At 52.9% G+C, this 21,484-nt stretch overlaps 1 protein-coding gene across 1 annotated transcript in view; it reads left to right on the plus strand.

Moving 5' to 3' along the window:
- The window catches only part of SERINC2 (serine incorporator 2), a 31,249-nt gene extending 27,840 nt beyond the window's left edge, over nt 1-3,409 (plus strand). Inside the window, exons 8-10 of the mRNA XM_084652598.1 lie at nt 25-160; nt 629-841; nt 2,724-3,409. Coding sequence (XP_084508724.1) covers nt 25-160; nt 629-841; nt 2,724-2,862 — 488 coding nt within the window. The 3' untranslated portion in view covers nt 2,863-3,409. The remainder of the gene's footprint in view (nt 1-24; nt 161-628; nt 842-2,723) is intronic.
- The last annotated feature ends 18,075 nt before the right edge of the window (nt 3,410-21,484 follow it).

Raw genomic sequence — 21,484 nt, forward strand, 5'->3', positions numbered from 1 at the left:
GCTGGCTTTTGAATTCCTTTTCAGACAAGTACTGTAACCCGACGCTCCTGGTGAGGAACAGCACCGCCGGCCTCGCGGCTGACGGGCAGGTGACTCAGTGGTGGGATGCCTCGAGCATTGTGGGATTGGTCATCTTCCTCCTGTGCACACTCTTCATCAGGTGAGGGCTGAGGCTGCTGCGGCTCTCCTGCCGTGGCCGACGGGGAGTGTCTGCTCGAGTCTCTGAGCCATGCGGGAAACCCCCTGGCTCCTCCTCCCCAGCGGTGCTCAGCGTCTTGTCCCCTGCCGCGGAGCAGCCAGAGCAGGGGGACTCCGGAAGTTGGCGTGAGGCATTTTAGCAGTGCTGGCCTAGGAGCTCCTGTGCAGTGTCCCCCCACGCAGGGCTTTCTCCTGAGGGTCGTGCAGCCCGGGCTTGACAGAGACGTCCCCTGAGTGAGATGTAACTGAGGGCACAGCCTGGCCTGCTGTGGCATTTGGCTAACGACCCGTTTGTCGTGAGTGAGCCACAGGGATGGGCGAGGAGGGGAGGGGAACTCACCTGCAGGCAGCGTCCAAAGCCGGCAGGAGTATAGAGCTTCTGAGCCTCTCTACAGTGGACTTAACTTCTCCCTGATGTCTCTGCTCTCAGCATCCGTTCCTCAGACCACAGCCAAGTGAACAAGATGATGCTGACTGAGGAAAGCCCGGCCATGCTGAGTGGTGGGGCCCTGGGCGTGGAAGATGGGGCACATCGGGCCTATGACAACGAGCAGGACGGAGTGGCCTACAACTACACCTTCTTCCACATCTGCCTCTTCCTGGCCTCCCTGTACATCATGATGACACTCACAAACTGGTACAGGTAGGAGCTGCCACCACCTCCCTCTGAGTCCGCACTGGTGTCCTGCTGCGAGTGCCAAGAGCCGGTGCTTCTGGCTGGGGGCTGCAGGGCAGAAAAGGGGGCCATGCCTGCATGGGATCCGTCTTGCTTGGCAGCACAGCACAGTGCCCCAGCAATGACTGGCTGTGTCGAGGCATTTCCGCGGTGATTTGGGGTGGAGGGAGCAGTCAGTGGAGCGTCTGTGTCCCCAACCCATGGTGTGGCTGTTCTTCCTCCCACTCACACTGAGCTAAGGAAGTATCAGACCCCTCATTACTGCCCACAGGAAAGGTTAGGCCTGCAATGGGGTTATCCCTGAAGCATTTTAATCTCCTCATGTTCTTGGGTTGGTGGATGAGGCACTGGGCTGGAAATCAGGGAAGCTGGGTTCTATTCCCAGATCTGCGTCGCAAGAAAAATACTTCATTGCTCTGTGCCTCGGTTTCCCCATCAGTCAAACAGCGATGATGCCACTGAGTCACCTTTGATTTCAATGGCAGGGGAAGACTCCCCCAGACGCAATCTGTGTTGTAAACGTGCCACTGAGCCCCCATCGCAGATACTGAGAAGCACAGGGACAAACGCTCCCATCTATTTAACCATAGCAAGAGATCTCTGAAGGCAAAATTCACGCCAGGCAGAGCCCTGTGAGGCTCCAGCAGGACTTGAGTGGTGCATAGGCCTTGCGCAGGTCCTCTGCCCCAGGAGAGTTTCACCCTAGCTGGCTCCAGCGCTGGTAATACGGCCCAAGGCTCCATGCCTTTCCCCGTCCCGTCCCTGCCGCTCCCCCCAGCAGGCCCATAGGGCGAGAGGCAGAGGAGTATTAGGCGCTCTTGGCCTGGTGTGACTGACAGCTTTCCCAGCTATTCAGCAAGCCCTAGCTGCGTGCAGCCTCCCAAGCGACTTTGTGGCTCTGCTCTGAACGTGGAGTTTGTGAGCTGTGCAGCTCGGCTCGCTGGGGGCATGCGGCCCATGGCAGGCTCCCCCCCGCCTTTTTGCTGCCACAGTAGCAGGGTTGCCTTGGTAACCAGTGCAGAGCGGGGGCAGCAGCGGTGCAGGCTGGGTCCCCTTGGAGGTGTCCTCAGCTGAACTCTGCCAGACCTGCGAGCAGGGAGCTTGCAATGGAGCGTAACCTCTGGTGAGAGTCTGGAGATCATTGCCTGGTGGGGGCTCTGCAGGCTCCATTGAAGTCAAGATGATCTGGCTGTTGGAGAACTTCACCTGGGAGACTAACTGCCCCCTTTATCTGGGTCTGTCTGTCGCTGCCCCATCCTGCCCCTCCCCGCTCTCCCTGGCTATTTCTAAAGCACTAGTCACTCAGCCGCTTCTCCTGTCCCCACTCTGGCAGCACAGTACAGCTCCTCACTGCCCTCAGCTCCTCGCTGACAGTCTGCCTTGTCAGTGCACGCGTCAGAATGAGCTCCAGTTTGCTCCCCAGCAGCTGTGCAGTGTCCAGCGTGCTCTCCCCTTAGCTGGGCCCGTGTCCGGCTCTCGCTGTCCATGGGGCAGCCTTGGCTCTGCAAGGGGAAGTGGGGGCAGGTGGTTTCAATTGGCAGTAACGCAAGCTGGTGTGGAGTGACCCTTGTGCTCACAGGGTAGCACCCGTTTAACGAAAGGTGGGAATTTAAACTGGTGCACGACTAGTTAATGGAATCCCCCACACTCCTTGCCCCATGCATGAATGACCCCTACAATCAATGTATCCACTTGGGTACAGGATTTCAATTCCTTATTTCTCCCCCAGCTACAGAGCTGGGCACAGGGAGGGGAATGGGCAGGAGATACTAGTTGGAACTAGCCTACCCGGTACATTGCAGTGACCCAATTTCACCTTACTGCGGGAGGCTTGTGTTTGGTGTTTCAGGCCCGATGAAGGTTCCCAGACAATGACGAGTCCGTGGACTGCAGTCTGGGTGAAGATTTCTTCCAGCTGGGCTGGTCTCCTCCTCTATCTCTGGACCTTAGTGGCCCCCATCCTACTCCCTGGCCGAGAGTTCAGCTAAAAAGGACCTGCAGACCACCATGATCCAAACCTGCTGGACAGCTCGGACTCTCCAAGCCAAGGAGCCCTGTTGCCAAAGGCCAATCCCTGTCCCTATACTTGTGTCTGTAGCTGGGTTTGGTTCTCATGGTGGGAAAAGCCTTAGCTATGGATGAACCCTGGACTCCTGTTTCTGCACGGAGACTTGTTCCTCGGAATTGTGCCTTTCTTTGTTTATTGTTTTAAAAGGGAAAAAGTGCCAAGCAGGGAAAGTCTTTAGCTTGTGGGTGAAGTTGGAAGTGTCTGAGGAAATGGGTTTATGGGTTGTTTTACTATTGTAGATCTCCAAGTTTGTCTGGTGTTTCAGCGTGGCCTCCATGCTGCTCTTTTGCAAGGAGGCAGTTGAATCACCTTTGAGAATTTTTGTTTTGAATCAGATGCTTGTACAATGCATTCTTTGACTCATGTTACCCAGGAAGCATTTTGTATAATTCTTGCAGAGCCCATTTTGGCATGTACCTGTCTATAGACCTGCAAAGATTTAAATAAATGGCCAGAATTCAGAATCAGTTGGCATTGGTTGAGTATCAGCCATCCCTGTATAATCAGCGATCGGCGCAAGGGAATATTCTAACTTCATAAACCGGCTTTCAATAGATCAAACTGTCTCACTGTTACAAGTCTCCAGACACGTGGCTGAGGAAGAGCTGTAGCCTTGGAAACATAGCAGAAACCTTTCACAAATTACACCAGATTTACACCATCCAATCGCATCAGCCTTTCTCCACACAGGCCTCTCGCATGAGCAGTCAATGCACTCGAAAGCCCCTCCCTCCAAATCATTATTCCCTGAAGCCCCGAGTCCAAACTGACAGCAATGGCCGCCACAGGGAATTCTGTGATGCTCACAAGCCATTGCCTTAGAGAACAAGAATGATATTTATGATATAGTTGTGATTCTGAAACCTCCTTGCCACAGTGCTCTCTGCTGTTCATGTTACCCCTTATGTGCTTGGCCCTGCACAGGTTGTACAAGGACAAAGTGGGGTGAAATGACATGCTGAAATCCATCCGATCTTTCCCCATTAGCGTTCTAGGATGAGATGCTTCAACAGAACTAGGAGCAGAAATGAAAACGGTTGCGCTGTGACTGAGAGAGTCTTGCGTGCCTCTTCAACCCCATGGCACCGTAAGGTCCTGATCCTGTAACTGGATCTGTGTAGGAGCAGCCTACACCCTGGGTACTCCAATGGGAATTCATGTAGGTGCAAGAATCCTCCCTCTCTGGCTGTTTTCAGGATTGGGGCCGAAATCCTGGTTCCTGTGTCCTTTGAGGCAGGTTTTCCTTTTGGCTGTGAAGCGTCTTTGCTTGTTTTGTTTTTTTGAAAAAGGGAGATTGTGCTGCCAATAAAAGAGTGGTTTGAATTTTTTTTTTTTTTGCAAATCCCTTTGTCCAGCAACGTGTGATGTGTACGGTACTTAATGCCCAGGGAGCTCTAGAGTAGGCAGCATGTCCAAACGCAGTCCCCATGGAAGAACTGACACTAAGGTCACGATGGGCACAGGTAGCAGCCGGCAAATGGAGGCGTGGTCAGTGTGGCTGGAATGTTTTGTGCAGCAGGTGAGTTCTCGGAGGCAGGAGAGGCGTTGTGGGCCTTTTGGATAGCTCAGTCGTAGAGCTGGGTGGAAAAGAGTTTAGAGATTTCTCCTCTTTGGTACTGAGACCTTTCACTGTTTGATAGGAGGGCGGGGGGCAGAGAGAGGGAGCAAGCCCGCTCCCTGGAACAGCCAATCACCTGCTGGTTAGGGTACTCGTGGGATGTGGGAGACCTGCGTTCAGGTCTTACACCCCCCCAAGAGACACAGCTGTGCCGAAGTAAGTTGTCAGTGTAGACCAGCCCTAGTCACTGGGATTCGAGAGACCTGGCTTCTATTGCCAGCTTCACCCCTGACTTGCTGTGTGGCCTTGAGACACAGAGTGCGACCTACCTCACTTCCCCATCTGAAGAAAGGAGGAAGATGGGTGCTCTCCTTTGTCAAGTGCTTTGACAAGTGCTGCTTCAGTGTGGTACATTATTTGGGACACTGTAAGGGTCACAAGGCTCAATGTCACCTAGTGGATAGAGCACTGGGTTAGGACTCGGGAGACCTAGGTTCAGTTCCTAGTTCTGGCCTGCTGGTTACTGCCCCATGCCTCAGTTTCCCCATTTGTAAATGAGGCTAAAGATACTGACCTGTTTTGTAAAGTGCTCTGAGATCAATTGGAAAAAAGTGCCATGTAAGAGCTAAGTATTAATGTTAAGTGTAGAAGGCAGCAGAAGGCTGAGACTGGGAAAAGCAGACACAGGAGTTAAGAAAGGAGTGGGACCGGAGGCGAGAAAGACATTAACTTAGGCAGGTGTTGATTCATGGGGATTTTTGAAGGTGACCTTCATGCAGAAGTGTCTCATACTTCATCCCAGCAAATGATGTCTAGAGCAGGAGGCAATGTTCTCTTTCTTGTCTGCACGGGGGCCTGTTTTGTTCCCCCAAAGGGGTTTCTGCAGGTATGGGGAGAACTGACCATGAAGCAATATCTGGCTTAGTCCTAGTTTTTGCAGTTCAGGAAGCCGAGGAACTCCCACCTCTCCTCCCTCCCTCCCATACTCTGGGGATTCTCTCACCATTCTTACTCAGTGTTGCAGGATCCTGCAGCCTCCTTGGCTATAGCTTTGGGGGGGGGGGGGGATTATACAAAAGATGATAGAATCGTAAGTATCTTGTTTATAAAAAGCACAACCATAAAGAGGTTATGAAGCATCACAGCTAAGTTAGTGCACTTCAGCTGGGCCCATTCTGCGCACAGAAATATCCAGGGTCTGATTCTCCCTTGCTCTGCAACTTGTATCATTTACACCAGGCAAAAAAGGTGGAATGTGCCCCCCATGCAGGACAGCTAGTGCTGTGCCCTGGTGGCAATGACAGCACAAAGTACAGGGAGACAGGATCTGGCCCACAAGCTCCTCAGCGGATTCAGAGCAGGCCAGTGCTGATACAGAGGCCCAAGTTCACGTGTTTGTGCTGGCTGCTGCCCCATCGTGAGTTTTCTCCATTGGCCTGGTTCTTGTTCGAGGCAGAAGAGCAACCTGAGGAACTGCTGAGAGCCTTGTGCTCCCTTTGAGCTGCAGCCATTCCTACAACACGGCCTAGTGATTGCATGGCTGCGCTTTGGGGCCCGGGACTGGAAAGTCCCAGGCCTTCAAAGCCCATGACCGCTCAGACTCTGGCAGTTCGCTCTGTCTTGAGGGCATGTCTACACTACAAAATTAAGTCAACCTAACTTACACTGGCATATAGCCACCACAGTAATTACATTGCTTGTGGCTGTCTATGCTTTGCTCCTTGTGTTGGCAGTGCACATCTTCATCAGCAGCACTTGCACCAACTGAACTGCCAGTGTGGGGCATTGTGGGACGACTTCTGAAAGCCAGCAACAGTTGATGTAAGCAATGAATTGTCTACACTGATGCTGCATCGACCTAGCTACATTGACATTGAGTCTGTGTCTCTCGTGGAGGTGGAATTATTGTTGACATAGCAGGCAAGTTATGGTGGCGGGAGCAAAATTTTACTATAGACACTTCCATAGTTAGATGATGTAAAGCTGCCTTCGTCAACCAAACTCTGTAGCGTAGATCAGGCCTGACAGGGATTCTCTGGAGCTTTTGTTGCTTGGTGCAGAGAGAGTCTCTTGTATAGAGCAGGAGCAGCAGAAATCTGGGCTGGGGACCTTAGCCTAGTGGCTCTCAACCTTTCCAGCCTACTGCACCCCTTTCAGGAGTCTGATTTGTCTTGCTTACCCCAAGATTCACCACACATAAAGACTACTTGCTTACAAAATCAGACATAAAAATACAAAAGTGTCACAGCACATTGTTACTGAACAATTGCTCACTTTCTCATTTTTACCATATAATTATAAAATTAATCGATTGGAATATAAATACTCTACTTCCATTTCAGTGTACAGTAGATAGAGCAGTATAAACAAGTCATTATCTGCATGAAATTTCAGTTTGTACTGACTTTGCTAGGGCTTTTTATGTAGCCTGTTGCAAAACTAGGCAAAGAGCTAGATGAGTTGCTGTCGCCCCTGGAAGACCTCTGCGTACTCCCAAGGGTATGTGTACCCTGGGCTGAGAACCACTGCCTTAGCCTACCCTAGGACTCGGCAGCAGTCCCTCCTCGCCCCCAGGCAGTTGGCTGGAGTGCTACAGTCAAGTGGATGTTCTTGTTCCAACGCTGTCACCAGCACTGTTCTACCCCCCACATACACCAGCCCTAATCATGGGCCAGGACCCCATTGTGTTAGGATCTGTACAAACAATAGTGAACAGTTCCTGTCCCAAATAATTTTACAATCTTAAATCTTGTCTATCTAGATTGTACGCTTCAGAGTGGTCTGTCTACTGCTCTGTGTTTGTGCAGTACCTGGCATGGTGGGGCTCCAATCTCGGTTGGTCACTCGTGTAATAAAGGTGATTATGTATAAGTGCCTGTGTTCATCCCAGTACTCACAGACAACGAACAGCAGGAGCCTGTGAATCAGAGTGAACCTGAATTGGTGCTGTTATTTATGGAATTATTAATGAACAGGGGGATTTACAATTCACCCAGCTCTAATCCAGAACACTTTATTAAACAGAGGCAAGGGAATGCGAGGAACCAGTTGACTCTTGCTATGGATTGAAGGCAAGTATGAGTTCCATGTTCTTGCCACCAGATGGTGCTCTCAACCTACCTTTGTGAACCCCTGTGTTGGCGTCCCCCGCAATCAGCTAATTCCAAGGGAGACTGGAATAAAGGAAGATGTTTTCGTGCAACACGCTTCAGTGATGCATAACAAATTCCATCAGCATTGGCCACATGCTCAATACAGCAGCACTCCACGCCCTGCCATAGCAGGGCTTTCTGCTCCAGTGGTGAAGGCAACTAGTGTGAAACGCTGATCTTAGCTTCTGCTTCCCCGGGGCCCCATGGAGAATGCTCAGGTCAGTCATGAGCTGATGTGCAGATGCTTTTAAGCTCTCCAGCAGGACAAGGCCGCAGACTTCGGCGTACTCTGAAGGTGGAACGTAACCATTGTTTCCCTTCCACCAACACTCATGCACACTGAGGAGCACTTCATTGAGTGCCAGGACAGGTGGGAAATGGCACAGGTTGGGATTTGGAGGATAAGTGATGTCTGAGCTTGATTTGCTTCAGGCTCAGTTGTTTGTGTGGCAGGCTGGATGTGTCCCCTTGGCACAAACACTGGGCTGGCACCTCTGGGAGCTCTCCCCTGTGGCAGATCCCAGAGCTGGCAGCTCTCTTCAGCCGCCCAACTTCCTGAGCTGTCTGGCTAAGAAAACGCTAGCTGCCCATTCCCACAGCTCTGTGCACCTGCCTACATCCCTACCCTCCAAGAAACCCTGCCCACTTCCACCAGCTGGCAAACCACAGAGATTCATGGGCTGAGGAGGGCATTTCTGAGGGTTTGCTGAGGCAGAGAAAAGACTGAGCTGGTGAACCAAAGGTTTGGCGATGGAGGTAGCTGTCATCTTTGCCTGCTCTTAGAGAGGGCAGCCTCCCCCTGGAATCAGGTGAGAACAGAACCTTGGGTGGGCATAGGGCAGAACTTAAACCAATTCACAGTGTCTACTCTGGGCATGCTGCCTTGTTGGTACTTTCACTGGTTCAATGCGGCCATGTGAAGCAGAAACAAGTAAATGCTCTAGTGAGAGGAAGGATGGTCCAGGGGTTAGAACACTAATCTAGGATGCTGGAGAACTGGGATCATTGCTCTGCCATAGTCTTCCTGTGTGCCCTTGAGCAAGTCATCTACCCTTTCAGTACCTCAGTTTCCCATCTGTACAATGGGTATAATAGCACTACCTCCAGGGCTGTGTGAGGGTAAATATGTTATATTGTGAGGTGCCCAGCTCCCCCAGTGATAAGCACGTTCAAGAGAGAGGATAGGTACAGGTCCAATCCCTTATTTATTTCCGTTTGCTGGCAAACTGCGGTTAGTCCATGAGACTGGGACTTAGAGCTCATGGGCTTTAATCCCAGCCCTGGCACTGACTTACTGTGTCACCCCTGTGAAACCACTGGAGCATGGGACCTGGTCTGCCCACGGCTCGGGGCAGCTACGGTTCATGAGTCAGCTCAAAGCCATTGTTCGGTTTCCCCACTACCCCCTTATCAGGCAACAAAGATCCGGAGACTGAGTCGGAGCTTGGTCCCTGCCCCTGAGGCTGAAACGGCAACCACCAGCACAGAAGCATTTGCCACAGGCAGGGCACAGGGACTTGCTGCTGTTCCCGGCGCGGGGGTGGCTCGGCAGCGGAGCAGTCTGACAGCCTCTGGGCAGAGACTTGACCTCTTCACCCCACTGCATTCACCACAGGGCACCTCAGGCTGAGCTCACGGCCCTTCTGTCTGCAGCCCTGGCTGAATCAGCAACTTGAATCCAACCGGGGAGGCGGGGCACTGGGCCCAGGGTGTGAGCCCAGAAGTGGAGGGCAGGCAAGAGAGCTGAGTGCGAAGGGGGGCCCTGCCTACCGGGAACCGCCATGGCAGGGGGATGAATCACGCGCCGGCTGCTGTTATGACGTAGCTCTGACGCAGGGCACTTGCCTGCCCCGCTGCTACGGAGGGTTAACGCTGGACAATGGGGCATGGCCATGGGCAACTTCCCCAGGAGGGAGGGAGTCCGCTCAGCTGAGCGCTCATGCTGGGGGGGCCAAGCGCTGACGGATCTGGGCCAAGGCCTCACCCCATCGGGTGGGAGGGATTGAAAAACCAGCCCCATGGCCCTGAAGGCTCCCCTGCCTTTAAAACACCCCCAACCCAGTGCCTCCTGCTCACACTCAGGCCCCAGGGGCCACTGCTGGGGGGCAGAGAGGGGGCAGCCAGGGCCTGACAGGCCTGGTGGTCCGAGGTGCTGGCACTCTGTCCAGCAGGCCAGGTGAACTGGCCCTGCTCCCTCACCACACGGAGCTCAGCCTATGCGGGAGACCCAGCCTGGTGCTGTGCCCCTGCCGTGGGCCTGCGGGATCCCTCCACTGCCCAGGGAAACTCCCCCAACCCCCCGCAGTGGGCAGCCTCTCAAGGAGAAATAGTCCTTGTCCTGGCCCCTTGCAGAGGGAGGGCCTGAGGCTGCAACCCCCCGCTCTCTCCTGAGGCCAAAGGATGGGGCAGAGTCTGTGTGTCATGTGGCACTGGGGACAAATCCACCCCGAGCTCCCAGGACACACCCAGCAGCCACGTGGCGATGCCCAGGACTGGGCTAGGGTCCTCAAGGCCAGAGAAAGTCTGTGCCCAGCACTTGTCCTTGCTGCCCCTTCAGCCCCAGTACGCAGCCCCATTTGCCCATGCAGCTCCGGCTCATAGGCCCGTTGCTATGGTGCCTCTGCCTGCCAGCCCGAGTGCCGGGCTGGAGAGCCCAGGGGGCCGGGAGTGGGAGCTAGGGTTGCCAGGTGTCCGGTTTTCAACCAGAACGCCCTGTCGAAAAGGGACCCTATTGGCTCCGGTCAGCACCGCTGACTGGAGAGGTTAAAAGTCCAGTCAGTGGGGCTAAGGCAGGCTAGTCCCTACCTGTCCTGGCTCCACGCGGCTCCTGGAAGCAGTGGCTGTCCGCCCTCCAGCTCTTACGCCTGGGGTCAGCCAGGGGACTCCGCACGCTGCCCCGTCCACAGGTGCCAGTCCTGCAGCTCCCATTGGCCGGGAACCGCAGCCAATGGGAGCCGCGGGGGCGGCGCCTGTGGACAGGGCAGCACCCAGAGTCGCCTAGCTGTGCCTCTGTGTAGGAGCTAGAGAGAGGACATGCCGCTGCTTCTGGGAGCTGCTTGAAGAAAGTACTGCCCTGCCCCTGCACCCCAACCCCCTGCCCCAACCCTGATCCCCCTCCCACACTTGGAACCCCTCGGTCCCAGCCCAGAGCCCCCTCCTATAGCCTGAATCCCTTATCAACACCCCACACCAGAGCCCGCACCCCCAGCTGGAGCCCTCACCTCCTCCTGCACCCCAACCCCCTGCCCCAGCCCAGAGCCCCCTCCTGCACTCTGAACCCCTTGGCTCCAGCCTGGAGCCCCCTCCTGCAGCCTGAATTCCTCATTTCTGGCCCCACCCCAGAACTTGCACCCCCAGGCCAGAGCCCATACTGCTTCCCACACCCCAACCCCCTGCCTCAGCCCAGAGCCCCTTCCCACACCCTGAATTCCTCATTTCTGTCCTGACCCCAGAGCCTGCACCCCCAGCCTGCACCCCCAGCCCTCACCCCAACCCCAACCCCCTGCCCCAGCCGGATGAAAATGAGCACGTGAGTGAGGGTGGGGAGAGCGAGTGATGGGGGGGGATGGAGTGAGCGGGGCAGGGCCTCGGAGGAGGCGCAGGGCTTTGGAGGAGGGTGGGGGGCAGGGGTGTTTGGTTTTGTGCATGCATAAAGTTGACAACCCTAGGGGGAGATGCATCCTGGGAGGTGGAGGGGATGAAGGTACCAAGGGCTGGGAGGCTCAAGGTAGGGCTGATGGGGGCAAGGGTGAGCGCTGGAGGTGCAAGAGGGGCAATGGTATGGCTTGTAGTGGCGAGCGAGGGAGTGATGAGGGCCGGAGGGTAATGAGGCCACAAGGGGAGACAGCAGGGAAAGCCAAAGGGATGGGTAGGGGGCATAGGGAAGAGAGTCAAGGGGAAAGAGAGGTGGTAGGGCCCTGTGGGTGAGGAATGAAAACACCTTGGAAAGAGGTGAAGACACCCCAGGAAGGGGAGCAATGCGGGGGAAGGGGGGGGTTGGAAACCCAGCATCTACATAGAAAAGTGAGGTAAAAGGTGAAACCAGAAAGAAAAAGACACCCGCTAGAGGGACTGGGAAGAGGAAGAAAGGGCTGGAGCCAGAGTGGGACAGACTTAGGGTGGGAAAAGAGGAAGAGGCCAGCAACTTGGAGGGAAAATGCCCCAAAGCAGGACAAGAAAAGCCACTGCAGGAGGGAATGTAAAACAGGAGCAGAACTGGAGGCTGTGAGAGCTGATTCATTTTCAGCAGCAACTAGACACCAAAATATTACACTGGATCCCCTGCAGCGTGTTTCGGGGCATGTACTGGGGTGATGCCATAGGGTGAGGTGGGCTGGGAGTTGTGGCTGTGGCTAGGAGGGGATGCAGGTGCCCAGTTCCTGTGTATGATGGAGTGAGCTGCCTAGCCAAAATACAGGGTGTACGCTGGCTATTTTTTATACTGTGACCTGATTCGCATTGCCCTCCATACCCAGCCCTGGGTGGGTGTGCAAATCCCAGGTTATGGACACCACTGCTTAGTTAGCCAGGTCCATGTGCAAAGCAGGGATTAGCTCACACGCTCCTGGTTGTGCACGGACAGTTGAGTGTGCACAAATGCCTCCTGGCTGTGACACTGAACATCAGAACCATGGCATTTCTATGGCCGTTGATGACCCTGAGATGTTGTGATGTTTATATCTGCCTACTATGGGGTTCTCACATCTATCGCTGAAGCATCTGGAAGGGGCCACTGTCAGAGACAGCACACTGGCCTAGCTGGACCTTATACCTTAGTCAGTCTGATAATTCTTTATGTGCACACTCCTCTGCATTTTAACAGCCCCTGACTTGCCCACTAGCAAGTTCCCCCAGTCCAGGTCTCCAGCTAAATAAAGGAGGGGCTCTGACTTTATTGTGGACTAAACATTTTATTTCTAACTCTTCTAGAAGCAGGAGGTTGCGTCTGGTGCTTCAGCCTGTTCCCACCTTGTCCTTCATTCTCAGCCTCTCTCTGCCTTCCCATGTTGGCCTGGGTAGCTCTGGGCCTGGGGACAAAACTGACACGGCAGCACAAGAAGACAGCTTACCTACCAGCAGCTGAACTCAGGCAGGTGTCTGCACTTATCCCATAAATCCTATTCTCTTCTGATCAGCAGCTTTAATGGGTGAAGCAACTGCTCTGCCTGGGAGCACCCAGAGAGGAGGGCTAGGAGGGAGTGGAAGAGGGAGAGAGATCCTGGCTAGGCCATTCCCACAGCAAAGACTAACAAGGGGAGCATGCTAACTAACTAACTAACAAGTCTGCATGCCCTCTTCTCCACACATCTGGGCATGGGGAGCTGGAGTTGCCCTCCTCCCAGGAGGACCACAGATATTTAGGAAACATACTAGTTTAATATCAAATCTTAGGCCCCAATTCTCAGGTGTGGGTGACTTCCTTGGGTGCAGGGACCAAGGTGGGGACATAAGTGGCTTTACACTTGTGACCGGGGTCCTAGTGGGGAGCTAGCTATGGTCATTCAATAAGGGTGAACTGCAAAGAATGGGGCCGACAATCCCCATAAAGCTGGTGGATATTCCAATACTTAGATTCACCAAGCCAGCATAAAAGAGCTTCTTTATTACCTTACTGGTTACTCAGAAGTCCAAACAACACAGATCCCTTAAAGTGATCCAGCCTCAGGCCTCCATCCAGGTACCCACGTCAAATATGATGAAAATTTCTGTAAATCTTATTTCATCACATAAAAGAAAAGGTTCTACCAATCCCAGAGGATCGGGCACATCACCTCCTGGGTTAATGAATGTTTCAGATCTTACCCAATACACGCTATGGCCAATTCTTATTAACGAAACTTAAATTTATTAAAAAACAAAAGAGAGAGAGAGAGAGTATGGTTAAAAGATCAATATACATACAGACATGAATTCAATCCATTGAGGTTCAGATTCATAGCAGAGATGGTGAGCTTTGTAGCTGCAAAGAGTTCCTTTAGAATTCAGTTCATAGGTTATAGTCCAATGTCCAAATACCATATTCAGGGTGTACCAGCATAACTGGGACCTCAGTCTTGCGACTCAAACTTCCCCTGACGAAGCCTAAGCAGATCTGAGATGACAGAATCAGGACCCAAGGATCCTTTAGACAATTTCATGTCTTTTGACAAGTTGGGAGTTTAAAGGTAATTAGGATGACTTTGAAGGAGATCCATCACCAGCAATAAGCTATAGAATTAACATAAGGCAATTTGCTTGTTCCTCCACCATTCACAGATGATTTGCTATAATTTCAAAGAGAGATGAATACAGAGATATCCCTTGTTTACAATTCATTTAAATGCTAGGATCTTCTTTTGACCTCTGAATTATCAGAGTACAGCATAGACAGGGACTGTTGATTACATTGTCGACCCTACTCATACATATGTAAATACACAAAAACACAAACATTATCGCCCCTCATGTCTTTCGAGGGTTATTTATTTTGCAGGTTGTTTAACCCTTTCTAGCCATGCGTCACAACACTCCTTTGTGCTCCCCCACTATGGGGCCTGCCCTGGCGTACATTAGAGCAGCCCCAAGGCCAGGCTGTCCCAGCTCCAGGAACAGCCAGAGTGTAGACATGCTCCAGCTACATCCCCTTGCCCCGGTTATGTCTCCTACCTGCCCCCTATGCCAGGAGCTGCAAGTAGCCTTTACCCTGGCTGTGTCCCACATAGGGATTCCTTCTGCACCAGGGGAAAATTCCACAGTAGCCAGACCCACTGACACAGTGGCACAAAGGGTCTGCAGTATGATGAAAAATCATGCCCTTAGTCACTGCAGCAATGAACCCATTAGCTTTAAATCCTAACCCAGGCAATTCCAGCCTTTTCCTCTGTCTGGGAAAGAAGCTGCTAGATGCTCCCTCCAGTCATTTCTTGGGCAGCCAGCTCTGGGGATTGTAAGGTTTTTCACCCCCACGGAAAGGGAATTGCTGGGTGGAGGGTAGCCATTGGGATGCTCGGTCTAGGAGCCTTCCCCGGGGGCAGTGTCTGGGTGCCAGCATTGGGTATTTGGAAGGCTAATTAGCAGATTGAACACCCAGCTCTAACTCATTAGCAGAACCATGAAACATGCGCGAGACAAATACAGCATCACAGGCAAGAGTAGCTGGGTAACAGCATGCCCTGGCATGGTCGCAGGGGCTCCAGAGACCACTACCAAGGCCATGCCACACACAGCTTGGCCAGTGGGAGAGACCCATGCTAGCATGTTCTGGGAATTGCTGGGTGATGGGGCTGTGTACCACCAAGCAGAGAAAGGGAGGAACACGAGGAGACAGGCAGTGCCCAACATCTCCAACAGCAACACTCCCCAGCTCAGAGGAACCAGTGGCCACCAGGACACAGGCCCCACGCTTCACTAGGAAACCAGGGTTTCACAGCACACAGGCAAGCATATCATCTGCCAACCAAAATTCCCAGAGAATCGGCCAGGGCCTGTCCACCTCTACCCGCCCTTCCGTGAGCAAGGCACAGTGTGCAGGATAGGCGCAAACACAGCACATTGGCCCTGCCAGGGGAATGGCTGCAGGAGCCTAATTCCCTCTGGGAGCAGCCCAGCCAAAACACGTACATGGACTGGCAAGTCAGGTCTCTAAACTGCTGTGGGTTTTTTGGTATCTGCCCCAGGAAGTGCTCAGCCTAGGGCCGTCTCAAAGCAGGGAAGAGAGGCTGAGCACTCTCACCTGCATGATATCAGAGGCAGTGCATGTGGAGGTTAGAACAGAGGAGTAGGAATCAGGACTCCTGGGTTCTTTCTTTGACTCGTCGTGTGAGCTTGGGCAAGTCATTTTGGGCCAGATTTGTAAAGGTGTTTAGGTGCCTAACTCCCATTGATGTCTATGGGAGTTAGGTGCATAAAACTAGCTCTTTAACTCTGTGCCTCAACTATCTCCTCTCTAAAACCCAGGCAATAATGCTGAGCTGGCTGGCAGGGCTACAGGCTGACTTAATGAACCAATGTTTGTAAAGAGCTCTGAGATTGTGGGCTAAAGGCTGCTATTAAAGTGCCACGTATTGTTCCCACATTAATACTGTAATTGCCTGGCACGTGTGTGTGTATTGCTGTCACCCTCTACTGCCTCAAATCTGCACTTCTGAGCTCTGTGTCGTATGCCCTGTACTGCCAACGGCTGACAGGGATTCTCAGTTACCTCCAATGGCCGGGCTGGTGCTTTTGGAGCGGGAGGATCTGGGTCTACCCCTGCCACCTCACATGGTCTTGGGGGAGGGGGCACAGTCAGCTGTGCACTCCTACCTGGCCAGGCTTGTTTCACACTGTTGGCACCTCCCTCCTGCAGGGGTTGAGATGACAGGCAAGATGGGACTCCCTTGGCAAAAAATGTTTAACTTCAAGTGGAGAGACAGCAACTTGGAGGTTGGGCTCCTAGAGCTTCAAGCATGGTTCAGGAAATGGCCCAAGCCATCTGAGCAGTTCCTGCTGGTGACCCCAACCTTGTGCCCTTGGGCTTTGACAGACTTGCACGGAGCTGGTTCCAGTGAGCTGGGACTATTGTTAGTATTGGGATAAAAGTAGCACCTAGAAGCGCCAAGCAAGATCAGGCCCCATTGTGCTAGGCGCTGTACAGATGTACAAAGAGAGACAGCTCTGGCGAGTTTACAGTGTAAATAGGCAAGACAAAGGGTGGAAGGGAAACAGAGACATAGCGAGGTGAAGTGATTTACCCAAGGCCACCCAGCAGGGCAGTGGCAGAGCTGGGACCAGAGCTCAGGTCTCCTGACTCCCAATCCAGTGCCGATCCACTAAACCATGCTGTCTCCCTGACCCAGGCTCTCAAGCCTAAATGCCTTAAATACAAGGACAGTGATGCAGTGCTGTAAGAGTAGCCCAGCACTCTGGAAGCTCCTCTCCTAGAGCATAGATGGCAGGTGCTGGAAAGCAGCCAGCAGCATGAACTTGCATCACAACTATAGCCAAGAGATTGTCTCTTGGTACAGGAGCTGTGGGAGCCTCTGTCCAGGTCTGCTCCGCATGACCTGGAATGAACCCCCATGAAATCCCTCCACTGGGCATGGTCTCCACCCAGAACCATACATCAGCCTAGACTTCCTTAAATATCCAGCCTAGGTCTAGAGACTGTGGGGATGGGTGCATTAGAGAGGCCACAGGTTAGAACTGCTCAAGCTCTCTGCAGGTTCCCACCCCCAGGGCCTTTCTCTAGGAGACGGGGGACAAAGGACGTATCCCTGAAGCTTCTCTTCCAGACTGTTCCTGGTGCCAGTTCCCCTTTGCAACTTCTGCTCCTCCTGGACCCTGGGCCATCCTTGCTGAGAGCTCCCTGCACTTTAGCAGCAGCTCCCCAGGTCTCTCCTTTTCCAGGGCATATCTCTGCAGCAGCATCCTGCTGATTGGAACACGTGTGGGCAGCTGCCATTGCAGTCTCCTCGGCCGAGCTCTGAGAACGCAGCTCAGCACCAGCAAATCCCTGCAGGTCTGGCCCTACAGAAACACTTACCAAAAGGTGGATTCCTGTAAAAACCCATTTACGGCAAGCCAGAGGCGCTGCTAACAGACCAGATATGCCAGGTGGCCGGAACACAGGAAGGCTCAGAGCCTGCGGTCCAGACTGCCGTGCTGGCTTCTCCAGGAGCAGAAGCCACTCTCTTCATGGTATTGATCACTGCACTGTGGAGCTCTGAGGCTTTCTCCACCTCCCCACAAATCAAAGCCACTTTGCATCTTTACCTGCAATTAGCAGAAGCAGACACTTAGTGCCCCAGCTCTAATCTCCTGCTCTGGGAGCCAAGCAGATGAATAGCACAGGTGGGAGCCATTTAGGCTTTCAAGAACTCTCCTTCATTCCCAGCGTGGTGGGATGCTATGAAGAGCTGGACCCTCAGAGGAGCCTACACTGGATGGGGATGGACACATTATAACTCACTAGAGATCACTCCCGTTGCCTTTGGTGGGAGCTGCAGGTTCCCACACAGCCCCGCTCCATCCCTGCAGCCTATCCTGTACTAAAGCCATCACAACTACATATGCAGCTAAAAACCATCTCTATGCTGGGAGACTTAGGGTATGTCTACACTACGGAATAAGGTCGAATTTATAGAAGTCGGTTTTTTAGAAATCGGTTTTATATATTCGAGTGTGTGTGTCCCCACAGAAAATGCTCTAAGTGCATTAAGTGCATTAACTCGGTGGAGTGCTTCCACAGTACCGAGGCTAGAGTCGACTTCCGGAGCATTGCACTATGGATAGCTATCCCATAGTTCCCGCAGTCTCCACTGCCCATTGGAATTCTGGGTTGAGATCCCAATGCCTGATGGGTCTAAAACATTGTCGCGGGTGGTTCTGGGTACATATCATCAGGCCCCCGTTCCCTCCCTCCCTCCGTGAAAGCAAGGGCAGACAATCGTTTCGCATCTTTTTTCCTGAGTTACCTGTGCAGACGCCATACCACGGCAAGCATGGAGCCCGCTCAGGTAACCGTCACCCTATGTCTCCTGGGTGCTGGCAGACGTGGTACTGCATTGCTACACAGCAGCATCAACCCCTTGCCTTGTGGCAGCAGACAGTACAGTACGACGGGTAGCCGTCATCGTCATGTCCGAGGTGCTCCTGGCCACGTCGGCTGGGAGCGCCTGGACAGACGTGGGCGCAGGGACTAAATTTGGAGTGACTTGACCAGGTCATTCTCTTTAGTCCTGCAGTCAGTCCTATTGAACCGTCTTATGGTGAGCAGGCAGGCGATACGGATTGCTAGCAGTCCTACTGTACCATCTTCTGCCGGGCAGGCAAGAGATGAGGATGGCTAGCAGTCGTACTGTACCATCTTCTGCTGAGCAGCCATGAGATGTGGATGGCTTGCATCTGCACCGTCTGCTGCCAGCCAAAGATGTAAAAGATAGATGGAGTGGATCAAAACAAGAAATAGACCAGATTTGTTCTGTATTCATTTGCTTCCCCCCGTCTAGGGGACTCATTCTTCTAGGTCACACTGCAGTCACTCACAGAGAAGGTGCAGCGAGGTAAATCTAGCCATGTATCAATCAGAGGCCAGGCTAACCTTCTTGTTCCAATAAGAACAATAACTTAGGTGCACCATTTCTTATTGGAACCCTCCGTGAAGTCCTGCCTGAAATACTCCTTGATGTAAAGACACCCCCTTTGTTGATTTTAGCTCCCTGAAGCCAACCCTGTAAGCCATGTCCTCAGTCGCGCCTTCCTGCGTCAGAGCAACGGCAAACAATCGTGCATCTGAGAGTGCTGTCCAGAGCAGTCACAATGGAGCACTCTGATGGGGCTAAAACATTGTCGCGGGTGGTTCTGGGTAGATATCGTCAGGCCCCCGTTCCCTCCCTCCCTCCGTGAAAGCAAGGGCAGACAATCGTTTCGCGCCTTTTTTCCTGAGTTACCTGTGCAGATGCCATACCATGGCAAGCATGGAGCCTGCTCAGGTAACCGTCACCCTATGTCTCCTGGGTGCTGGCAGACGCGGTACGGCTTTGCTACACAGTAGCAGCAACCCATTGCCTTCTGGCAGCAGACAGTGCAGTACGACGGGTAGCTGTCCTCGTCGTGTCCGAGGTGCTCCTGGCCACGTCGGCTGGGAGCGCCTGGGCAGACATGGGCGCAGGGACTAAATTTGGAGTCACTTGATCAGGTCATTCTCTTTAGTCCTGCAGTCAGTCCTATTGAACCATCTTACGGTGAGCAGGCAGGCGATACGGATTGCTAGCAGTCATACTGTACCATCTTCTGCCGGGCAGGCAAGAGATGAGGATGGCTAGCAGTCGTATTGTACCATCTTCTGCAGAGCAACCATGAGATGTGGATGGCATGCAGTCCTTCTGCACCGTCTGCTGCCAGCCAAAGATGTAAAAGATAGATGGAGTGGATCAAAACAAGAAATAGACCAGATTTGTTTTGTACTCATTTGCCTCCTCCCCTGTCTAGGGGCCTCATTCCTCTAGATCACACTGCAGTCACTCACAGAGAAGGTGCAGCGAGGTAAATCTAGCCATGTATCAATCAGAGGCCAGGCTAACCTTCTTGTTCCAATAAGAACAATAACTTAGGTGCACCATTTCTTATTGGAACCCTCCATGAAGTCCTGCCTGAAATACTCCTTGATGTAAAGACACCCCCTTTGTTGATTTTAGCTCGCTGAAGCCAACCCTGTAAGCCGTGTCGTCAGTCGCCCCTCCCTCCGTCAGAGCAACGGCAGACAATCATTCCACGCCTTTTTTCTGTGCGGACGCCATACCAAGGCAAGCATGGAGGCCGCTCAGCTCACTTTGGCAATTAGGAGCACATTAAACACCACACGCATTATCCAGCAGTATATGCAGCACCAGAACCTGGCAAAGCGATACCGGGCGAGGAGGCGACGTCAGCGCGGTCACGTGAGTGATCAGGACATGGACACAGATTTCTCTGAAAGCATGGGCCCTGCCAGTGCATGCATCATGGTGCTAATGGGGCAGGTTCATGCTGTGGAACGCCGATTCTGGGCTCGGGAAACAAGCACAGACTGGTGGGACCTCATAGTGTTGCAGGTCTGGGACGATTCCCAGTGGCTGCGAAACTTTCGCATGCGTAAGGGCACCTTCATGGAACTTTGTGACTTGCTTTCCCCTGCCCTGAGGCACATGAATACCAAGATGAGAGCAGCCCTCACAGTTGAGAAGTGAGTGGCGATAGCCCTGTGGAAGCTTGCAACGCCACACAGCTACCGATCAGTTGGGAATCAATTTGGAGTGGGCAAATCTACTGTGGGGGCTGCTGTGATGCAAGTAGCCAATGCAATCAAAGATCTGCTGATATCAAGGGTAGTGACCCTGGGAAATGTGCAGGTCATAGTGGATGGCTTTGCTGAAATGGGATTCCCTAACTGTGGTGGGGCCATAGACGGAACCCATATCCCTACCTTGGCACCGGAGCACCAAGCCGCCGAGTACATAAACCGCAAGGGGTACTTTTCGATAGTGCTGCAAGCTCTGGTGGATCACAAGAGACGTTTCACCAACATCAACGTGGGATGGCCGGGAAAGGTACATGATGCTCGCATCTTCAGGAACTCTGGTCTGTTTCAAAAGCTGCAGGAAGGGACTTTGTTCCCAGACCAGAAAATAACTGTTGGGGATGTTGAAATGCCTATATGTATCCTTGGGGACCCAGCCTACCCCTTAATGCCATGGCTCATGAAGCCGTACACAGGCAGCCTGGACAGTAGTCAGGAGCTGTTCAACTACAGGCTGAGCAAGTGCAGAATGGTGGTAGAATGTGCATTTGGACGTTTAAAGGCGCGCTGGTGCAGTTTACTGACTCGCTTAGACCTCAGCGAAACCAATATTCCCACTGTTATTACTGCTTGCTGTGTGCTCCACAATATCTGTGAGAGTAAGGGGGAGACGTTTATGGCGGGGTGGGAGGTTGAGGCAAATCACCTGGCTGCTGGTTACGCGCAGCCAGACACCAGGGCGGTTAGAAGAGCACAGGAGGGCGCGGTACGCATCAGAGAAGCTTTGAAAACCAGTTTCATGACTGGCCAGGCTACGGTGTGAAAGTTCTGTTTGTTTCTCCTTGATGAAACCCCCCGTCCCTTGGTTCACTCTACTTCCCTGTAAGCTAACCACCCGCCCCTCCTCCCTTCTATCACCACTTGCAGAGGCAATAAAATCATTGTTGCTTCACATTCATGCATTCTTTATTCATTCATCACACAAATAGGGGGATGACTACCAAGGTAGCCCAGGAGGGGTGGTGGAGGAGGGAAGAAAAATGCCACACAGCACTTTAAGCACAGCACTTTAAAAGTTTACAACTTTAAAATGTAT

This window comes from Lepidochelys olivacea (genome assembly GCF_965140295.1).
Source record: "Lepidochelys olivacea isolate rLepOli2 genome assembly, chromosome: 19".
NCBI classification, from domain to species: Eukaryota; Metazoa; Chordata; order Testudines; family Cheloniidae; genus Lepidochelys; species Lepidochelys olivacea.